The following is a 23,028-nucleotide window of genomic DNA, read 5'->3' as shown; positions in this document are numbered from 1 at the left end:
GGAGTTCATTTTACTCAAGATGATGACAAATTCATTCTCAAAAATTATCCAATGAATGTTACCGTTTTGCACCAAGTATTGAAGTTTCATGTGTTTGGCTGGGTACCACATTCATTTTATTATGTAGATATGTCATCCACACGATATCTACTGTTTAGTATATACTTAGTATAAGCTGTGTGCAAAAATGAAGTGTGTATATATACGTGTAACACAAGCGAGTTGACTGACTCGTTCATTTTTCGTAAATCAGACATACAAAAACGCAAATGTTTTTAATGACTGTGAAGAATGTGTCACTTGTAGAAAAACAACAACATAACACGACTACTTGATCATTTTATGCTCCTTGTTCCAACTGAAATCTCACTTAACATCTCACCATTGTAATCAGAGCAAAAGAGGTGAAAATTGTTCATTTAGAAATAATCCGTATTGACAATTATTAATAATGTGTGATTTCTGCCATGCTTAGAAAATGAGATAACTCAGTGTAGAACCCACAATATATTCCTTTAAGAAAACTAAAACCCAAATACTTTACCATTTCCTTTGCCTGATAAAAATAAAGAAGTCTCTGCAAGAAATACTGAAAAGAATATATACAAGCATACAGCATTATCATCAAACACTTTTAACAAGCTAAAGACAAGGCATGCCCATCATCACAAGGTTTACAAAGAGGGCCGAGCTGCAGACCAGAGGAAATCTGTGAATTTGTCCTTGGATATGTGGCAGATTTTACAATGTTCTGTGTGTATGGTGGTTTATAATAATTTGTGCTGCCTAAATACACATAATATACTGTATGATTGATTTAGATGTTGTAAATAATTATACATTATTATTTGTGAGTCAAGGGTCAAAGACAACTTGGCATCTAACTAATAATAAAGTACACCTTCAAAAACATATTGAATTAAATATGCACAACAGAACAACACATATACAGTATAGCACCGATTAAGCTAAATGTGACATTTCCTCCATTATATTCCAAAAAACTTCCAGTAAAGTGAAAGTTCTACATTGTTTACCCTTATAGTACAACATAAAATTATTTGGTGCAGAATCCAAAATAAGAACTATAGCCATTCATAGATTAGGAAGAACATTAAATGAATTCAAAAGGTTCATTTTGGTCAATGGGGCCGATTACATGTTGAGGCAATATGTTCAAGTAATTGAGACGAAACAATCCCAGTAAACAGTAGTCACCGTGTCTTATCTGGCTGCAGCTGTTTTGTTGCTTGTGCTTTTTTCCCTTTTCACAGGTACTGTGTTCTTCGAATGAGCAGAAGCTTTGGTTTGATTCCTAATGGGTGTATTGGTGGGTTGGTTTGGTGATGGTTTGGCATCCTTTGCAGAACCACTGCAAGTAGAAGTCCTAGACTTCAGTGGGAGATCCACAGTGGTACGGAGGGCAAACGGCTGCTTGCGAGATTCGCTAACTGCAGTTCGTAGGGGTGGCCTATGGGGCGAAGGACTAGCTATACGGGTTGAAGAGAAAGTGCAGTTTGTGGTGCTTAAGCTGCGACGGGACGAAGCCGGAATACAGGAGAGAGGCATGCGATTGCTTCCAATTGGCTTGGTAGAACAAGATAATGTTGATTTTGATCTTGTGTGAAGTGGTGGAGCACTTGTTCCTGATTGGGGTTGTACCTTTGACCTAAGGTGAATAATAATTAAAAAAAAATTAATTTACCATAGTCATACTTTTGGTGTGGTGTCAACTGGATTGCGTAAAATTCAGAATTAAAGAGATGGCTCCAATTAAATTCTTAAAGTTCACCCAAAAATGGACATATAGTTGAGCCACTGTAGTCACATGGAATATTTAAACATTTTCTTCAATGACTTTCTGAGCCGTCAAGTTTCGATCCCTTTGGGTGCCTACGTGGTAGTGACCCAGCTCTCAAATTGAATCAAAAATATCTTCATTTGTGTTCCGAAGACGAACAAAGGTCTTATTTCGCATGCGAAATTCTGTTCACACCGAATTTCGCGTGCGTTATTCGCCGAAGTTTAACGCCTCGTGACTAAACAATGGACGCCAATGTGAGTGTGCACCGTCATTTAAAAAAAAAAACGCCTCGGGTCGTTTTTTTAGTTTTTACGCGCTGCGTCAAAAACTATCCGACCAATGAGATTGGCGCTTTTGCTCACGTGTTTGGAGCTTCTGAAGTTACAGTAAAACAGAACTTGGGGGAGCTCAAACACAAAACGGAGAAGAAGATCTACACCAAGTAGCGTTGCCGTCTACACAGCCAGGAAGAAATAAGGCAAGATGAATGTAGAGCAGCTGTTCTCGTTGGTGTTAGAACATATGACAAACGCGACAGGGACTACAAACATCTTGATAAAAGAAAACTGATATGAGTGGTATTGCAGAGCAAATTGGCGCCATCTCATGTCAGGGAATGAATTTGCATGTTCACTCGGCTCATCGTCAGCGAAAATCGCTTGGGTGTGAACACAAAAAACGCGTTGAAAAAGCGCTGACGAATAAGGCGCGCTGATATTCGTCCCAGTGTGTACGGGCCTTTACGGGGTTGGTACAGCATTGGGGTGAGTAATTAAAGACTTAATTTACATTTTTGGGTGAACTAACCCTTTAAGTTTGAATTTAAATGTTTTTCATCCTTTTGAAAACGGAATTGGAATTTGAGCTGAAGTTGCAATCCAAAGAAATTCAAAATAAACGCATTCTCAATTTGATTCTAAATGGTGCACAACCCTGGCTGTCAAACATGCTTGAAGAATTGAACTTACCCATTGCTTGCTTTTTGTTCTAATTTTGCATTTCCAGCTTCAGGTTGGATAACAGGAGCCACTACTACTAGTTTAGTTGAAGGCTTTCTTATTGGGGTAACTGGCCGTGGGATCCTGCTGTGCCACTCTGTTTGGTTCTTTTCCTCAGCCGCCTTCTTGAGTTTCTTGACAGAATCATCAGATACGTGAATATCTTCCTCTGAGCCTGTAGTAGAAAGAGTCTCTGAAGGTCTCTTGGGCTCGTCTCCAGAAGATAGTGAGGATGAAGTCCTGGAATTTAGTCTCATCCAGCGGCCCTGACGTTGTCTTTCTACAGCTTGACGGGCAAGGTCTTGCTGCATGGCTCTTCTACGCAGTTGCTCTTTGGTGGGCAGGGATTGTTCAGATCCTGGCTCTTCTTCTGGGACTAGGATAGGAATTCGACTTTTGCTCCTTGGTCGTGGAGTTTTAGAAACACTTTCAGGTACTGTGTTCTCTTCTTGACATTCCTCTTTTAGTTGTTTATCCTGTTTGGATTCAGTTGATGAACCTTGATGGATGGGTTCCCTAGACTCTAAGAGTCCAGGAACCACAAGACCTTCCCATTTTTTTGCAGTCTCATGCAGAACATTGAGTACCCGAGCCTCCTCTGTAAGAGTCTGAGAGGTCACTTCAGACTGGACACATGCTGCAACTACTCCTGGCTCTTGAGAAAGGACGGACTTGTCTTTTATCCGCTTGGATTGTGATTTGCCTTCAACCTCCTCTAAAACTTCAAGAACCTGTGCACCACTGGAAGACATGACATTCAGATGGGTTGTCTCTGCAATGTGTACAAAAGTTCGCTCCACTTTGGAGAAAGGGGGTGATGCAATTGAGGCTGAGGCCACCAAAGCTGTTGAGACAGTTACCACCAGTTTAGATGTTTGTATGGATGGGTCAACACTAATTGCATCAGGTTGCCTTGAATCTGAAGACCTCTCTGCCTGGTTTATGTCCTCCTGGACCTGTACCTCTAGTCGACCAACTTCATCCAACTGCTCATTTTGAGGCGGGGCATCAGATCCCGCCACAGCTTGCTCCACATCCACCGCATTTATAACATTGGGAGACTTCTTTGTGTCTCCTGGTGAAAACAAAACAAGGGTGTTCGAGACGTCCTCTTGGTCAGGATCTACTTCAGCGACAGAACCCGGTTCTTTTGGCTCCTTGTGTGGATCATCGGCCACTAAGGTGGAAGGAGCCCCATCTTGACTACGCTCAGTGCTCTTTTCGCTTGCGCCACTACTAGACTCACTCTTCGTGACATCGTCATCTCTGGGTCCCTCATGTTGAGTGTCAGGCGGTGTGGCTGTGAAGGCCCGTCGCTGGTGCAGGCTTCCTGTAAGCATGACGGTGAGGAAGTCGGCTCTCTTAGCCTGCAGTTTAGGAAGGATATGAAACATCTCCTTCTCGGAGGATGGGGATTTAGTCCTGTAGTCAGTAGGTGACAATAGAGGCTCACTCGGGGTTGGTCCCTAAAGGATAACATAAAAATGCTGAAGTTACAATGCTGCCATATTGGTAAGGCAGCGTAAGAAAAATGATGAGAAACGAGATCGTGTTCAGTGAGATATTCCTGGAAAACACTGTCCAGCAACACATGCTTACTGTATATGAGGACATACTGTACTTCATAATTGAGTTTATATATACCTTTTCTAATTATTTTATTACTTTCTAATAGATAAAATCATTGCTATACGTTATGCAACCACACAACACAACTATTTTTTTTCTCAAAGACTTTAATTATGTTTAATTACACAAGCTTTTTAAGATTGTCTAGATTACATACATAAAAAAGGCACAAAAATGTGTTAAAGAATTTTTCATTTTACAGCAGCCAGTCATATTTTGCTTTTTTTCAAGTGTATCCAACATACAGGTTTTCTATACAATACATACAGACTAAAACCAACCAAATGACATGCTTTTATGTATACAGTATTGATTTACTTTCTCTTTCTTAGATATATATGTACAATTATCCTATCATTTAAAAAAGTTTAAAATACATGCTAAACTTGGAAATATTACAAGCATACTGTACAGTGATATTGTGATACAAAAGGTAATATGCTTACTGTACATCAATCTAACAGATCACAGCCCATTTACATTACATAGCAATACCAGACTGTCATTGTAAATAAAATCTTGCTCTTAAAGGGATAGTCACCATTTTTTTCATATTAAACTATGTTATTCCCTTAACTAAGAAGAGTTATTCATACCTCTGTCATCTCAGTGCGTGCACTCAATTGCTCTGGCGTGCAAGACACTTTGATAGCATTAAACTAGCCCAGTTCATTCAATATGGGCCAAGCAGAGAAGCGACCAAACACCTACACGTTTTCCCTTTTTCGACCTAGGATGCTGACACAAAATAAAAAGTTGCACTTTTCTAAGCGTGTAAAGTGGATAACTATATTGTATGGCGGAATACTGGGCTAGTTAAGTGCTATCAAAGAGCGATTGAGTGCATCCACTAAGACGAGAGAGGTATGTATAACTCGTCTTAGTTAAGGAAATAAAATAGTTTAATATGAAAAAACGGTGGAGTATCCCTTTAAATGACTTGCCTGGTTACATAAAAAGTTAAATAAAACCTTCTGCAACTTATTTTTACACTGTTTTTTAACAGCACACACTTAAATTAGCGTTGTTACCATTGACACGTAGTTGTTTTTAATTGCAAATATACCGAATACTAAATATTGACAACAGTCAGTGCTTGTATCAGCTCCTTCAAGAGCTTGTTCTGTGTACATTGTTGCTTTTCAGCGGAGTATCGGTGTCAACATAGTAGAGTTTATTGTAGTTCAAGTGAAGCTTCTCACAACACCAAGCTAAGATTATCACTCCCTGCAGACATGATTATGCTCCACACGTCTTTGATCCATCCATCTCACTTTACATTATATAGAATGACCCTGCAATCAACAATATATCATACATCATGCACATTACAGCTATGATACAGCATTTCCCCCCACCCTAAAGGTGTTATTGTGACAAAGGCATTGTGTAGAGGCATAAAGTAAAACCATCAAAGAGACTCATAAGAGCAGTTTAGTGGGATGTGATCGACTAAATTAATTTCTTTTTGGTATTTTAGAGCATCACATGCAGATGTTCAGGTAAAAAATAAAATAAAAGGCCTTCGAAAATTTTGTAAGGTACTTAAAACTAAATGAAAGTGTATGGGCCATGCAAACATTTTGTATTGGTAGATCTTACAAAAAAAATTGATTTGTCAATTGAATATTTTGCTTTAAAATTTGCTCTGATCACTTATTATGTAAATCAATAATCAATATACAAATTCATTGAAACAGAAAGGCATAACATAAGCCATACAAAATTGTCTTAGTTTCACTTGATAACATGGACCAACTTCATTTGTTAGTCATGCAAAAATAAGGTTTTGAACTGCACTGTCTTTCCAGTACTTCCCAGTCAACAGACCTGGACAGTCTCAACAATAACGACTTTTCTTGCACCGTTAATGTCGGTGCCATTACTGTAAAATTACAGCTAAACATATTGATGTAATCCAGGCAAAAGCAAATGTGCAAAATAAGTGCAAGAGTTAGCAGCCTGTTTGGGTATACAACAGTACATTCATGTGAGAAGCCATGACTGTGACAGTACCAGAAATATAATACAGAAACCAAGTCATTTTTGAAATGTATCATTTCTGTTCTAATAGAATTTCAATATTCACTGACTGAAGATGCACAAAATGAAGGTGCAGTACACACTCCAAAACTGACTTAAGTTGTATGCATGAAAAAACAACAGATTTTTGAATAAAATTTTTCTGAATTCCCATGTTTCTAATGTGTTTAAAAACACTTCTTTTGAAACAAAAAGCAGTTTAATCTTTAGATGAGTCATTTTAAAAAATGTAATCAAAAATATTAATTAAATCAAATCTAGCGAAAGTAATGGTTTTCTAAACAATTAATGACCATAACATTTTTCTTTCCTGACAAAAGGAAAGTATAAATACAATTTCCATCAACTTTCACAATCCAGGCATGCATCTTATGTTATATTACCAACAGATCTCTGCCTGCTACAACAATAACACTGCAAGAGCCATTTAACTTTCAAGCCTGTGTTGTTTAAAACAACTTAAGCCAACATCCATAAAATGAAGTTTATTCAACAAAGGTGCTAATTAATCACTAAATGTCTAACGTACATAATATTTTCTGGAATATGCCCTTATTTTCAGTACTTTTTTAAAATATAAACACGTGGATTTTAATTGAGAAAATGACAAATCTTCTACCGCTCAATTCAAAACCACGGTTCACGTCTTATTGCAATCAATCACATCGCCAAGGAAACAGCTATGGCTCCAACTCAGTGTCTTTTTTAAAGTGCAATAGTGAAAACAGTACACAAAAGACCCTACAGCAGTCTCAAACATACATTTGCTACTCAATAACATACAACACAAAACTGTGCGTCCAAACCAAGACTAACTAGGAGGTATTTAATGAGATGTAATGCGTACACAGTGCATTCAAAGCTCTATGCACATAAATATATGATTAAATAAGATATGGAAGCTTTTATCTACCTTCCAAAACAAAAGAAAAAAAAGATTCTATTTAAATGAAACTGCGTTAATATATATATATATATAATTATTTTTTGCTTAATTTATGGCTATACTAATTTTAATCAGTGGCAGAGAAACCAAAATGCGTGCTGTTCTTTCATTTCCTGTGACTTCCACAACAGCCGACTCAATTATCTAATATTCCGTTTGTAAAAGATAACCAGACTCCGGCATGCCACTTCATTGGTTATAAAAGCATAAACATATTATTCCCTTTTGCTCCTATGGTTCCATTTTATATTTAAAACACTTTCATTCACCTTGCATAACATCTCCTTTGTGAGGCAAAAGCACCTTTAGAGCACAGAAAGAAAAATACTTGTTTGTAAAACTGAAAGCCTGTGTAGGTGAGGAAAATTATGTAGTATGGATGATGGCTTAGAACGTACGTGTTTGATAACTTAAATTATAATAGTAAAAATATTAAAAAGAAGACACACAATTTTTTGCATGGAAGACAATGGAATAACTTGCATATTAAAGGCAGCGGTAATGTTTCAGGTTGCAAATGCAACACATGCAACTGAGGTACACGAATAGCCACTGCAGATAATGAATTTTGGCAATATCGATTATAATTGATTTTTTAAAAATAGTTAAGGTGTTTGTTCATAAGATATGAACAGCGTGTGTAAAAGCATGTCATTCCCTTTAACACGTCGTTCCCTTCTTACAGTTTATTGCATCAGAAAAGACTTCATCTTTCCCAAAAATGAATTCATCGTTCTTTAAAAAAAAAAAAAAAAAAAGTCTTTCACATCGGTGTGTGAGAAGAGAGCTTTCCTCAGCTGTTTTTGTTCATCAGTTTGGCCAGCATCTGCTGGATCTGCACGCGGGACACGTTGAGCATGGAGTGCCTGCTGCGCGGACTTCCGGGCGGCTGCAGGGGAGCGTGACGCCTCGAGCCCGATCGGAGGTTACCGTGAGCTGGGCTGCTCTCGGCCGACCTGCTGCGCTGGATGAAGGATCCTCCGGCGTGAGGGTACTGCTCGGTCTCCAGCGTCGAGGACGAGAAGACGTATGACGCGAGACGTCGCAGCTGGTTGGAGCGCGGGCCCGTGTGAGGCCTGTCATCGTCCTGCTGAAATAAAACGAGAAAGAGCCGGCGTTGAAATTCACGAGCTCAACGGAGGATTTGTATTTGTAACATTTAAGGCATCTCCCCAGTCGCATGCAGTGAGGAGAACGCCTGACACTCAGAGGAAAGAGAGGAACGGGCTCTCTTTACACAGACCTACAATGGGTTGCCTGGAAACAAGTTCTCACAAGAGACAAAGCTAAAGGGATAGCTATGTTTTTTTCTTTTTGGTTGGGCAGCCAACATTAAGAGCCTCTTCTCCACAGAGGCTGTTCGTTTGATGCAGATCCACCTCTCAAAAAATGTGCCACATGTGACCATGTGTAAGACAATGAGCAGAGAGATTCCAGACAAAAAGCACTAAAACCATTTTACCGATCGGTATCGTTGTAAATGCGGACAACTTAAGAGAAATGAATCAATGGTCGGGCATACAAACACAAACACACATGGATAAAAATGGGTAAATGCGGATAAAAATGATGACAAACAGAATTCAAATGAGAAAAAACAATGAGCAAGTTCATCAAACAGGTACAAAAGGGACTAGCCTAAACTGTGCTTACCGCAAACACCTCTTTCACTCTTCTTTTGTGGCTCCAGCGGCAGCCTTGGTATTTTCTCCGTGGGTGAAATCAACGTGTCATACGTGATTTTGAGCGAAAGGCCGAGCAAAAGGCAGTGGGCATTTAAAAGGTGAAGACTGCTGGGAAAATGAGCATCCTCATCTGTTTTGATTTGAGGTTTTGGCTATCATACAAAAGAGACAATCCAGCAATCTCAGTTCAGCTTGAAAAAGGCTGTGACTTCGTTTACAGCGAAACAAAGTAAGGGGCAAGTTATTCCAAACAGAGTTCAGAAAAATGCCTCTCTCTGCTATATTTAGAATAAACTAGCTATGATCTAGCTAACTTTTAAGATGAGCAAAACTGCTGGTCTACTATAGACCATTTCACAAGATGTAAACAACACTGGTCCAGAAGCACTTCCTGTTTCAGTTTTTTAACACTACATAAAAGCTGGGATAAAATACAACCAACAGAACATTTAAAACCGAATCAAAAAGTTAAACAAACATCTTTAAGATGTTTTCTTTATATGTGAAATAAAGAAAACAGTTACAAACTGAAACAGGAAGTGCTTCTGGACCAGTGTTGTTTACATCTTGTGAAATGGTCTATATGTCATTTGGCTCGCCCTAGTGGTAAAGAGCGTCTCTCACACATTTTACTTTGGACTATGAGGGATGGCAAACATTAAAATATGAAAATGAATAACTTTCATGTGAATTGGTGCAGAATTTTACTGAATGGTTTAGTGCTGAGCGTCCTAAAAAGACAATCAACAGTCAGAGTTGAAACAATGTGTAGAAACACTCAGCAGTAGACCCCTCATTTTGAGGTACACAATATTGAGATTAAAAAAAAAGAAAAAAAAATGTTTTCTGAAGGACAAGAAATACGCAGCCTCGAAATCCAAATAACAAAGGTTTTTCCTCACAGAGTTTTTTGTGTTTTTTTTTCTTTCTGAAAAACTGCTGAAGATTTAAGAAATCATCTAGTAATTCTATCTGGAAAAGAAAAAATAATAATCTTGGGCCATGTACACACTGCATTTACTTTTAATCCCATTCTGTTCATATTGAGTTTAGTTATTACAGGAGTGACAACCGAATTAAACAAGTGAAATAATTTATAGAATATTAAATCAGATATTTCAGCCAAAATAATTAAAATACTATCATTATTTATTCATCTTCATGTTGTCTTCTGTGGAACATACAAGACGATATTTTGAAGAATGTTGCCAACCAGTTTTGGTTACCATTGACTTCTATTGTATGGACAAAAATAATAATAATTAGGCCTATGTTCCAGAAAAGAAACAAAGAAATATAGTTTTGAAAGGACATTAGGGTGAGTAAATGGCAGAATTTTCATTTTTGGGTGACCTATCCCTTTAAGGATTCACGTAAATTCACGTTGTGCGATCAGAACTAAACTGGGCAGCTAGTTAATGCAATGAAATCATATTAATAAGCATGGATGATTTCATATCAACACTGAGGTAAAATCCCTATGGTTACCTCCATACCCCAAAACTGTAGTAGAAAGACTCCTTATTCTTTACATATGAAAATTATACCTGATCAAAGCTTTGTAGTGTGTACATGACCTTAGAGCAATTTGAATACCCCCTTATTATTTACAGCTGAACTTCAGTTTTCCAAAATATAAATCATGAACAAAGAAGAATCATTACATTGTAGCAAATCATGTGAAAACCAAATGTTTGATGGTCAGAAAAGAAGAGATGAGGCATGAGTCTGTGTGTCAGACAGTGAAATAAAGAGAGAGTGACAGATGGAGAGAGAAGAAAGGGAGAAAGAAATAGGCACACACCCTGTAAAAAGGAGACAATAGCACCGCCCCGTCACAAAGCACTGGCTTTATATAGATTAAAGTTGGTTTTAAGAAAGATATGCTATTTTAAAAATTGTAAAAGTGCTATAACGGGACTTAAGCTAAACCAAGTCTCCTGCACATGTCTCATGTTCACTCTTGGAACAAGTGGAAAGTGAACAAATTTCTAAAGGTACAAGAAATTCCTGATGTAGGTCATTCTCTGTGTGGTGGCTGAAAAGATCAGGCACCACATTTAAAACAGGATTGAAAGTGCCCCAAAGAGGATTATAGGTTGGTTCAGTTATATTTTTTAGACAATTAATTACAAACATTTACATAACTAGGGATGCGCCGATATGAAAATAATGGCTGACACGGTAACCGATAATTCTTTATATTTGAAAGCAGATAACCGATACATTGGCCAATATCATTTTTGAGAGCCTAATTACAAAAACAAAAATCTCACTTTTTTCAGGACTCTTTGATGAACAGAAAGTTCAAAATAACAGGATTTATTTGAAATAGAAATCTTTAATATTATAAATATCTTTACTGTCACTTTTGATCAATTTCTTGAGGAATAAAAGTATTAATATCCAGACTCCAAACGTTTGAATGGTAGTGTATATTTTTGTATTGAATTTATTATTGAATTTATTTTATACATTCCACCCCGTACTACTGTCATTCCCGAATGAAACTACATTTCCCATAACTCTCTGCCTGGACTCATCATCCCTGATTGCATCCACCTGTGTCTTATTACCTTGTTTAACTCGCCCTATAATAGCCTGGTTTTAACATTCAATCTCTGTGAAATCTTGTACGTGTAACATTGAATTACTGAGCGTTTCCACTGTTTTCCATGTTACTGGTTATCCCGTTTCTGCACCCTCTGGATTTGCCTTTGAACACTGCCTGCTGGTAGCCCTCAAACCGTATTCACTTTATAGCCCTTAATCCTGTAATTGTGGACAAATGTGGGCACAGAGAACTCAGGTGTTATCCTAATTTTTATTTATTATAAATGTTATATCACTGTCTTCGATAAAGTTTTGTCTATCCATTTGTCGTGTTTTTTTTTATTTTGGGGGTATTTTTGAATTTATTTACTTCAAGAAGTACCATATTTTCTATGTAAATTATGCTTATTTTATGTTTTATTTATTTATTTTTTTAACTACATTAAAATATCATTCCAATAAGTTCGAGTTAAAACCTAAAGATGAAGTGACTTTGCTGTCACTTGGTGTTTTATTTTAGCTTTTTTTAGAATGCTATAAATTACAGTTTTTCCCATTCATGTCTATGGGTGCCCATTTTTGACCCAAATACAAGATTAAGGAGGGTTTTTTTTTCACCCACTTAACATTGTAGAATTGAGTCAAAAAAAAAAATTGTGTGTGTTCAGGAGGCAAACTTAGGAAAAATAGCCAAGTCTTGTACCGCTCAGATCAAGGGAAGTATTTTTTAAAAATAAATCAAAACTATTTTGCCCACATTTGTCCAGAATACGGTTTTAGGGTTATGATCTTGGATTTTCCCATTAAAAACTGCATTTGCATTCTCAACCTTAGTGTCTCGGAGCTGTTCGTTACACAATGTAATATAAAGAAATGACAGTAGTGTTCCTGCCATCTTATCTGATATTTCACTATCATTTATTTCATTATTAGCTTGTAAAATCCAGCACCAGTTTGTGAATCTAATTTTAAAAATCTTATCCAGAGAATTTTTCTTCAGCATCTCATGAGCTTGAAAACATTGCACCCACACCGCATCCAAAGAATGATTCATTTTAAAAAAAAAAAGCGTCTTACACAAATTATTATAGCGTTTCTAACTGGACCTCATGATTTCTTTAACACCATCAAATATTTTCAGCCTCACTCACCTTAAACCCACCAATGCACTCCATCTTTAGGCTAAGAGTGTCAGTGCAGGTTAGTCAGGATAATCTTACCTGTCTCTGAGGTCCGTTGGATTCTGACTCTCTCCGCCGTGGCCGTCCGGAGGGCAGCGAGTGACAGGGTGACTGCACAGGGCTCTCCGCTGAGGTCGACTGGCCTTTCCCGCTCCTCCTGGACGCCTCCTCCTCCGTAAGGGGCAGCATGCCTCGTGTTGTCCGGTCACCGTGTGACGTCTTGGGCCTGACTGACGGATCTGTCCCTCTATGTCTCCGCCGCTCTTCTCCTTCCTCCAGAGGGCGTAATTCCTCCGGCTCCTCATCCGTGGTACCGGATGTGGTGGGCTCGGCCCCTGGGAGGTGGTGGAAGTCTTTGAGCTCCGTTTCTTTGTCTATGATAACCCACTCCTTGCTGTCAAAGTCCTCCTCTTCTGCGAGTGGGACGGAGCGGATGAAGGCATTGCTGTGGGCTTCCTGGTCCACTGATGCAGAGGCCTCATTACGACCACGGTCTCCACGACAACCGTCGATGGACAGCATCTGAGCTGGCTGGGAGGAGTAAACATGCCGAGAAGGAGAACCCAGGATGTCCATTCGAGAGCTGGGTAAGGAATAAATAATGAATTTATGATGCTAAATGACAAAAATATGTATAAATGTGCACAATACTATATTTCATTAAAGAGAACAATATATATATACAACATTTTTTGCTGGAAAATCAAAGAAAAAAATATTTCTTACAGTGGTATAAATATTTTTTCTTTTGATTTTACAGAAACAATATATACACGTTCTTTATAGAAAATGTACACGCTATTTTTGCTGGAAAATCAAAGAAAAAAAGAAACGTTTCACTACTGTAAAAACAGTACAATTTTAAAATATTATTACAATTTAAAATACATATTTTCTTTTTTATTATATTTTAAAATGTATATTATTCCTGTGATGACAAAGCTGAATTTTCAGCATCATTACTCCAGTCTTCAGTGTAACATGATCTTTAAGAAATCATTAGAAAATGCTTATTTAATGCTCAAGAAACATTTTCTTATGAATATCACTGTTGAAAACAGCTTAATATTTTTGTGGAAACTGTGCTACTTTTCTATCCAGGTTGCTTTGATGATTAGAAATAACAGAATTAGTTTTTTCAAATAGAAAACTTTTGTAACATTATAAATATTTTACTGTCACTTTTGATCAATTTAATAGATGCTTGCTGAATAAAAGTATAAATTTCTTTAAAAAAAAAATCTTAAGGGCCCCAAATTTTTTAAACATCAGTGTATATGAAATAATAATGTTGTAATGCCTTTATTTGAATAATGCAGTGAATTAAAGTTTCATCAATGAAAATAGCTTATTCATAATATTCATGTGGAACCTGTGGAAGGTACGTGCAAAAACAGCATCACAAGACGTATTATGACTCAAAACAGTATAATAACAGATTAGTTGAATCAATACAAAAATTTCGACCCACCGTTGTCCGTAACCATCCCGTCCATCAGCGGCAGATATGCGATCAGATTCAGGGCTGTTGACCCGTCGGTACCTGAGTGAGTGCACCTGCATACCCGGAGAGTCCAACCCTCCCCGTTGTGGCGACACAGGACACACACCCCGGCTACCGTCTTCCTCTTGACCTCCCTGCAACATAAAATCAAAGAAAATGAAACATTACAAAAACAGACTTATTTAACTTCAAATGGAGTATAATGTTTAATTAGTTTTAAAATAAACAAAAATGCTTTTTAATTTATGATCATGAAAAGTATTTGAGTGGATTATATTCATTGGAGTGCTCAGCACCTTTCCAATGTTAATCCTGAGTTTGTTGCGATTAAAGTCCGTCTCCTCCCATCCGTCTGCGTCAGTGGGTAACTGACTACCATCAGCTGGCCGGCCAGACGGAATCGGAGGGGCGTTTTCCTGATCGCTTAGGTGCTCGTCCTGCACAACATTATCTGTATTTTCCCTCTGAAGGTCACCAGGCGTCTGGGTCACATTTATGCCTCTAAAGGTTCAAGAAAAGATCACAATCAATAAATACAATCACAATCAAAACAAAGTTTACCCCTACATGACCTAAGAGAATGTTTTGGGAAACCTTCTTGGGTTTGTTTAAAAAAAATCTGTTTCTGCTTCACCTTTATAGTCATTTTTTTTTTGTAAATATCACTCAGAGCTTTGAAGCATCAGAGACAGAACTCATTTAAAAGTCATCAGATGTTTTTCATTGTAAAATGTTCTTCATGTCCTGGAGCAATACAACAACTGTGTCTTTCCAGAACTGCAATGGACTAAAATAAGTCAGTGACATTTCCATGAGAAGTGAGTGTTCTCCTCACTGAACATGTAAACCTACTGAAAACAAACCACAATGTCCCAAGAAGCATTGGATGTTTGTGACTATTAAATCAGTTTGCAAAATGTATCAGTATGCAAATAACAGTAATTAGGAAAAACAAATAAGACAACACATTCAAGCTTGTCCCTCGTTTTTTTTCAGTTGCTTGAGGAGTTCAGACTTTAATCACGCCTTTCATCCATCTGTAGGGCTTTTATGTGACAATCTACGACAAGTAACAAAATCCCTCGAGAGGCTGCCTGTGAATTAGTGTGGGTTTTGTAAAGTGTGGTGCATTTGTGTGATAGTATACATGAGGATCTTTTACAATAAGGATGGATGGATGGATGGATGGATTTCTAGGGTCACACGTCCACAGACATGTGCGACACATGACGTTTGATGTGTTCACACATGCATGCGATTCTTACCCAACCATAGCCGCTGTAGGCCGTGTGTTCTGCTGCGCTGCTGTCGGTGTGGTGGCAGACATCATGGAGTCCGTCCCACTTTTCTCCCAATCATATGGCTCATTCTCTGTGATGATGCGTTCTTTCATGCTGTTCTCAAACACTGACATCAGGAGCTGACACAGAAAAGACACCTTAATAAAGACTACTCATTTCTGTATGATGAAATGTATTCATGTATTTCTTATACATTGTTATATAACGTTTACATATATATATATATATTTATATGTTTATAATATATTTTAATATATTTATATATAGAGAGAGAGATAGAGTGATACAGTACATATATAAAATAAATTTAATAAAATAAACAGGAAAAACGTTTTTAAAAATATTATACCTATTGAATAAATATAGCAATATATAGAGAGAGTTAGAGTTTCTATTCTAGGTACCTGATAGTCTGGTTTGGTGTAGTAGTCAAGGGTTAACACATGCTCCAGGAAGACAGTAAACTCTGATGGCATGTGTTTAAGCAGCATCCTATGGTCATAGCGCTCTTTTATCTGACCCACCTGCTCCTAAATGATGCATATGACAACAGTACATTTCAACAATGGTGGTCTGATACAAAAGTATTAAAAAAGAGAAAAAAAGATTGAACAAACACTGATTTTCAATTCAGGCAAGGAAAGTCAGAGCACCTTGTCTTTAATTTTCCTCCACGGCAGCTGCCCAGCAGCAAATTCAACCAGCATGTAAAACAATGACCATAAGTCATCATGGCGACCCATTTCCTGTAATAAAACAAACAAACAAACAAACACAAGAATTCCATTAAAATGAATAGGTAAAATAACATTAGATTATTGTATATCTTGTAAAATACATTGTTTGATATACATACATAAGTAGACATAGACTAAGCACTTACTTTGTTTTTATGTGCATTCACAGATGCGTATCTAACAGTCCCTCGAAATCCTGCAACGGTTCTGGGCTAAAAGTAGACATGTATTAGGAACATTTTATTTTTGCATTATATTTTCATCATCTGTAACAATTTAAATCAAAACAAATCACACAAAAATATTCCTGTGTATATTTTATGTATTATTCATTTAATTTCTGTTTTGGTGGTATTGTAGCAACAGGAGAGAGATACACAATGCACAACACACACTCTACTGAACATAGCGTTCCATTCTTGGAGAACATTGAACACGCAACGCAAAAGGTAAACACCTTGCGTCAAGTAAATTTACCTGTGTGTCTGTGTGTGCATGAGTGTGTATTAGTCCCAATGGGACTTTCTTACAAACCAAATCAACTAATTTATTTTCGATTAACCAAATGACATGACAAGTAGCATCTGTTTTGCAGAACAAATGACATTTAATTTGGATGCAGTTCATTTTCTCTTACCGTGTTCAATCTTTTACTGATTATATATATAGGTATATATAGGTATATATATAGAGAGAGAGAGGCTATAAATGAAAAAATATGAGGTCAGATATAAAGCAAAGATGAGAACTCCATGAAGTCACTCACAATGAAAGTCTTTCCATTGGTGAGAGTGTGGGGAGAAAGGAACAGATGGAGAAATACGTCAGACATGCACGTCATAACTTAAAACCCCAAACGAAAACTGCAAAAATAAGACAAGATGGTCAAACAAATGAAAAAGCAGAAATAATGTCCATTTGCACCAGGCAAAATTATATAAATGACCCCATGCAATGTCCTTCAAATGCTGTCAATAACAAGATGTTAGTATAACAAAACAAGTAGCTACATTTAAAAAATGGGGTACAATTTAAAACATTTACAAACATCAACACATATTAACAAACAAACAAACATGGCAGCATATGACTCTGGACCTTCATTGTCCTATTTATACTGTATGCATTTAAAAAAAAAAAAGGCAACATATACAGTTCTGAGGACACCAAAACTATTTATAATGCTAAAAATGATTTTTTAGGATCACATAAATATGAATGGATACCACAGATTGGATAAGAAACATGCTGCAATTGAATATAAAGTGAATAATTGTCTTCACAGTAAAGTTACAGTCTGGTTTTAAACCTGTTTTGTTATTTGTTCCACATTATAAAGTTATCGATTGATCTGGAGAGGTAGTTTTGGATCAATCTACGGTAAGCAAAAAATTCAATCTATCTGCCGCAGGAACAGACAACAACTCCTGAAGGTTGCAAGAGAAAAACAGAGCCAAACCAGTTTAATACTGCAGCACTGCATTGCCTAGGTGAGCAAGTGAGTGAGCAAGCGAGCTAGTGAGTGAGTGAGTGAGCGAGTTAGTGAGTGAGTGAGTAAGCGAGATAGATAGATAGATAGATAGATAGATACACACACACACAAACTAAAGGATGACACTCAGTTTCCTGGCTGAATCAATGAGTGCAGCTGACTCAGCTGTGCAGAAAGGAAAGGCGAAAGAGAAAGAGGGAGAAATAGAGAGAGAGAGAGAGAGAGAGAGAGAGAGAGAGACGCCTGAAAATATTACACTCTCTCGGGCTGAACCTGGGGGCATTGCTCACTGATGCATGCAGTCTTATTAAATATTCATACCGCTGCATTAAAACCTGCACGAACAGAGGAATAGAGAGATAGCGTGAAGGATGGAGAAGAGAGGAACATGTGCGAATGAAGAGCTCTTTGTGATGATCTAAAAGAGGAAACAGCCCAGTGCCTGATTCAGAGAGCTCTGTAAACCTCTCATGAGCTTTCAAGCTCGTCTCTCTGCCAGCCTGCACTGTTACAGTGAATATTGCTTTTTATTGCTTAAAAAAATCACAGGCGCTTCTTAATAAAACCAGACCTTTGGGGTCAATCAAAACAAAATTTAATATCACGTTTGGCTTGTAACCACTGATCTATATAGAATGACAATGTCATTATATAGATCAATGATTGTAACCAAAAATATTGATTGACAGAAATGTCATATTTCATTACAATGCCAGAAAACATGTACTTTTATTTAGCGTATACAACAAATGAGCATAATTAACCAGTAAATCATTCAATTAACTTCAAAGGAATTAAACTGTGACATACCGGTCGGACTTCTCCATTGGTGTTCGTATACTGTCGTGCGAGCCCAAAATCGAGCATGTAACATTTCCTGTATGTTGAAGGCAGCCTTCCCATGGCAAAATTTGACTGGAAAGAAAATCCATACATCCTTGATCAATAAAATCACTTCTGGAAATCAAATGACAGTGTTGCATTATCTTATTATTAGACACAAGATTTCAAGGCAATTTCAGGAAAGCTATTAGATATTACCGGTTTGATGTCTCGATGGAGAAAGCCAACAGAGTGAATGGCTTCAATGGATTCTAAAATCTGCTTTCCCAAGCGGAGGGTTGTGCTCATGGTAAAGGTGCCACGTGGCTGACTTCGCCGGAGATCTGCCAGGTTTCTACCCTGAGAGTGATAATGAAGTGTAAGTGAAGCCCTCACACCTCCATAACACCAATAAAGGACGGCTTCAGCATTTGAGAGAAACCAGCATGTGATCCACGGACATTCATCGGTCAATGATGATTTTCAAATGAAGAAGTACTAATTTGCATTGCTGTGCATGAGCTTTGTTTTAATATGCGCCAACTATATTATGAAAGGGAGTCGATTACCTGCAGCTGCATGACGACATAGTTGAATTTATCATTTCGCCCACAGCCTATGAACTTGCACACATGGTTTTTACCTAAAAAAGAAGATCACATTAACATGTGAAAGTAATTTATATAAAGCATTACTAGTCAGGCTGATCAATGTCCACTTGGCCAATCAACAATTTCTTTATTCTACAGGCCATTACATTATTTTTTGTTTGTTTTTTTGCTTCTTTCTGATGACTAATGTCTGAAGTGAATCATCAGAATGCGTGTCTGTGCGTATAGCTTCACATGTCCGCAGTCACGTAGGCTGTGTTACTGCCGCTTCATTCACAGTGCTAAATATACAACATGCCATGCACATGGTCAACTCTGATGGGATGGTCAGTCTTTACAGCGTTTATTAAATGCCTCAGTCATGATGATGTCAACTAAGTACTGTATAAAATTACACAATGCGACTAGCATTCGATGTAATCTATAAAGCCTTTGAAACACAGCAGAGTCTTTCTTTTCTATAATGATTCCAACATGTTTTCTTGGGAATACTGTCTTAATTGTTAATTAATTAAGCGTTTTTTTCCTGTGTCCTCAACATCAGTCCTCTACGTGTTTTAACTAACCAATCATCCTCCAGGAAGTTACATAATAATGGGAAAACAACAACCCAAACAGCAGTAAATATTAGCAATGGATATGATACATTTGCAGGAGAATAGTTTTAATAGACGGTTAAAAATATACATTACCATTCAAAGGTTTGGGCTCAGTGAGATTTTTAAAAATGTTTTATGTCTCTTATGCTCAACAAGGCTGCATTTATTTGATCGAAATACAACCCAACACAATACAGGAGTTCTAAGGGTACTATATCCTGCGCATTTCTGCGGGGAATCGGTCTTCAGTAATCGGACAATGTGATATCTTGTCAATGTCAAAGTGATGTTGATGCTGTACCAAAAACCAAGACCTAATGATGACCATGTCTTACCTTGCAGTTTCTTCAGAACTGCCACCTCCATCTTCAGGACTTGTTTGGGCTGTTGAGCTGACTCCACTTTTAACGCCACATTCTCCCGAGTCAGCAGGTCCAACGCCTCGTAGATTTCCCCGAACCCCCCTCCTCCTATTTTCTTCAGCTGTATATCAAAAAGGGACACAGCAAGATGTTATCTGATTTCTTTCTGTATAATTTGGTATTGATTTCAAGTATGAGCTGCCTGGGAAACCTAAAGTCGGGGAAACAGTTGTATTTCCCTCCCAATGTAAAAGTTGTTTTCATTAGAATCCATTTCAATAAATAAACTTATAAGATTTTTTTCTTATAAAAATGCATGCAGCCTTATAAGGAGCATCAGGGAAACATCAAAAAGCACTTTGTAATATTTACATTTCAAGTGCGTCAATAGTACCTTTATTTTACTCTCCTGAGATATTGATTTCAATTCAGACTAAAACAACAAGCTCGACAAATAATACTGTAACAGAATCTCTTCTACATCTGCATGTTATTGTAGATGTGAAAAATCCTTGTTTCATTGATAACCGATCTAGAGGGCGCATCTATTGATCAGGGATATGCAATAGTGCAGCAGTCCTACTGCTGAACAAACATTAGTCAGCTTTGCATAAATTTGTCACAAATTTCATATCCGCACAATATAGAGTAATACATTTCCATAAGACAAAGGAGAAAGCAAGCAGAAGATTTGCGATTTCAAATGACTCATAAATCATCATGTATATTTGATGGTCTAGTTCTCTAGTGGTTCTTGAGCCCATTTACTTGGACTGGAAGTGATCAGTCATGTGAGAAGATTCTCTTCTCCCTTGTACTGGGAATTGTTGAGGAATTTGATCTCTTTGTGATGTCTTTTGACAAGACATGATTGGGGTCAAAAGAGCTTTACTGTTACATAATCTACTTGTTACAAAAAGAGCATAGGAGAAAAGATGGGAAGCTTTATCTATTTTATATGTACCCTCATACTTTTTTTGGAGAAGCCCCCATATCATTTTACTGAAAATCTGCAACTTACATGAAAAAAAAAATCCAGGACAGTTTGATCAATAAAAATGTATTTTTTAAAAAGAACATATTTTTTTTACTGTCTTTACTGTCACTTTTATTTTCTACTTTTAATTTCTTTAAAACTGATATTTTTTGATCCCCCAAACTAATTCATTGAAGTTTTGTATTTTTCTTTGTTATTTTAAAAATAGTTAAACCTATTAACTATTAATAGTTAATAGCAAATCTTGAAATATACATTTTTTTTTTATTTAAACATGAAAGTAAACAAAACATACAGGGTTTTGAGAAATGTATTGTATAACAAACAAAGAAACATTGTGAAATACAATAGAAAATAAATATTTAGGATTTTACACTATTTTTAGGTCAAATTAGTAAAAGCAAACCGAATGTTTTATTTTAAGCATTTAAAAAAAATGTTTTCAAAGTTCTAAAGAAAACAAAGATCACTTACGTTCTACAAGAAAATTCTATATCACGTTTAATTCAAATGTATTCATTTCTTTGTAATAGCTTGTGAAAGTATTTTGGGAGTGAAAATTGTTTGTACACAAAAAGAATTCTCTCTGTGTGTGTGTGTGTGTGTGTGTGTGCAAACGTCACGTATTGATCCTTTGAAAACCTACCACTTTCCATCGTTCTTTGACCATGCAATTTGGGGGCAGAATGTCCTGCTGCTCTGCAGTGCCGTTCATGTTGGCGTTGTCCTGCAGAGCTGGTGCTAGGCACTGCAACCCTGAGAGAACTCTGGCAGCCCCCAGCTTAAACGAGCCATTTATCTGTGAAAAGCCACCAACATGTGTTAAATAACCAATTCATCATCATCGCTATTGCCAATTTGCCGACGTGCTTTTGGTCAGTTGAGCTGGCTTCTACATGCAATTGCCATCAAACTTCAACAATCGGTAACATTCCAAAGATTAGCTTTGGAATGCCTGATTTTAAAAAGAAGTTATGAGATAGAACACAAATGTATTCCTGCAGTTATTTACTGATACATATTCATGAGGCAAAATGCTGACATTAAAGTCTGCTTTGAGCATTATAATGTTACTATGCTGTTAGCAGACAAAGAAAAGTCTACTAGGCACATCTAATGACCCACATACTTTTTGACCCAAACACCTGCGCAAAAATAAAATGGCCACAAACAAAAAAAGTAATGACACCCCATAAACAAACAGTGAGGATATTTCTAACAGCACATGCTATTTATACATAGGCCATGTAGCTTACGATGTGCACTAACAGGGGATATTAAAACAGTTCCTGGGCATTTCTGATAAGATCTAATCTAAAATATCCATTAACAACCTTACAATTAAGAATTTATTCATTTGTACATTGATATTAAAATTCTGGCTAATATAGGCAAGCCAATAATTAGGTTCATGTCATTTTGTGTAAATTAATTAAAAATGAACAGTAAAAAAAATGGTTCATTTTAAAATATTACAAGTGAATTAATTTTGAGACTGGCTAAAGATTGCATTTAAGTGTTATTAAGTTATTAGTGTTTTTAAAGGTTAACTTTGGGTGTTAAATTAGTTCATTTCGATGTTACAAAAAGGGGGAACAAACGTGCATATACTGTAAATATCCAGTATCAGCTAATAACCGATATATCTCTAAAATAAAACAGTCAAACACTAATGCAATTGTAAATAGGTAATCAGTTTGACCATTTTTTACAGATATTTACACACTTTTTTGTTAACTTAGTTATCAACGCTTAATTATTTAG

General features: G+C 37.0%; 1 protein-coding gene across 2 annotated transcripts in view; it reads right to left on the bottom strand.

The window, feature by feature from the left end:
* Positions 1–256: 256 nt before the first annotated feature.
* ttbk1a (tau tubulin kinase 1a) overlaps positions 257–23,028 on the bottom strand; it is a 28,967-nt gene continuing 6,195 nt past the window's right edge. For both annotated transcript variants that reach the window (XM_039673635.2, XM_089125379.1), the window contains exons 2-15: positions 21,911–22,063; positions 20,241–20,388; positions 19,265–19,338; positions 18,915–19,055; positions 18,684–18,788; positions 16,528–16,593; positions 16,298–16,390; positions 16,049–16,174; positions 15,609–15,763; positions 14,640–14,844; positions 14,311–14,477; positions 12,879–13,422; positions 2,773–4,268; positions 257–1,669 (exon numbers count right to left, since the gene is read on the bottom strand). In XM_039673635.2, coding sequence (XP_039529569.2) covers positions 1,225–1,669; positions 2,773–4,268; positions 12,879–13,422; positions 14,311–14,477; positions 14,640–14,844; positions 15,609–15,763; positions 16,049–16,174; positions 16,298–16,390; positions 16,528–16,593; positions 18,684–18,788; positions 18,915–19,055; positions 19,265–19,338; positions 20,241–20,388; positions 21,911–21,979 — 3,834 coding nt within the window. In that variant the 5' untranslated portion in view covers positions 21,980–22,063 and the 3' untranslated portion in view covers positions 257–1,224. The remainder of the gene's footprint in view (positions 1,670–2,772; positions 4,269–12,878; positions 13,423–14,310; positions 14,478–14,639; positions 14,845–15,608; positions 15,764–16,048; positions 16,175–16,297; positions 16,391–16,527; positions 16,594–18,683; positions 18,789–18,914; positions 19,056–19,264; positions 19,339–20,240; positions 20,389–21,910; positions 22,064–23,028) is intronic.

The sequence above is a fragment of the Pimephales promelas genome, chromosome 21, assembly GCF_988280905.1.
Source record: "Pimephales promelas chromosome 21, fPimPro1.hap1.1, whole genome shotgun sequence".
Taxonomy (NCBI): domain Eukaryota; kingdom Metazoa; phylum Chordata; class Actinopteri; order Cypriniformes; family Leuciscidae; genus Pimephales; species Pimephales promelas.
Note: the sequence above shows the minus strand (reverse complement) of the source record. Positions and strands in the feature narration are given on the sequence as shown.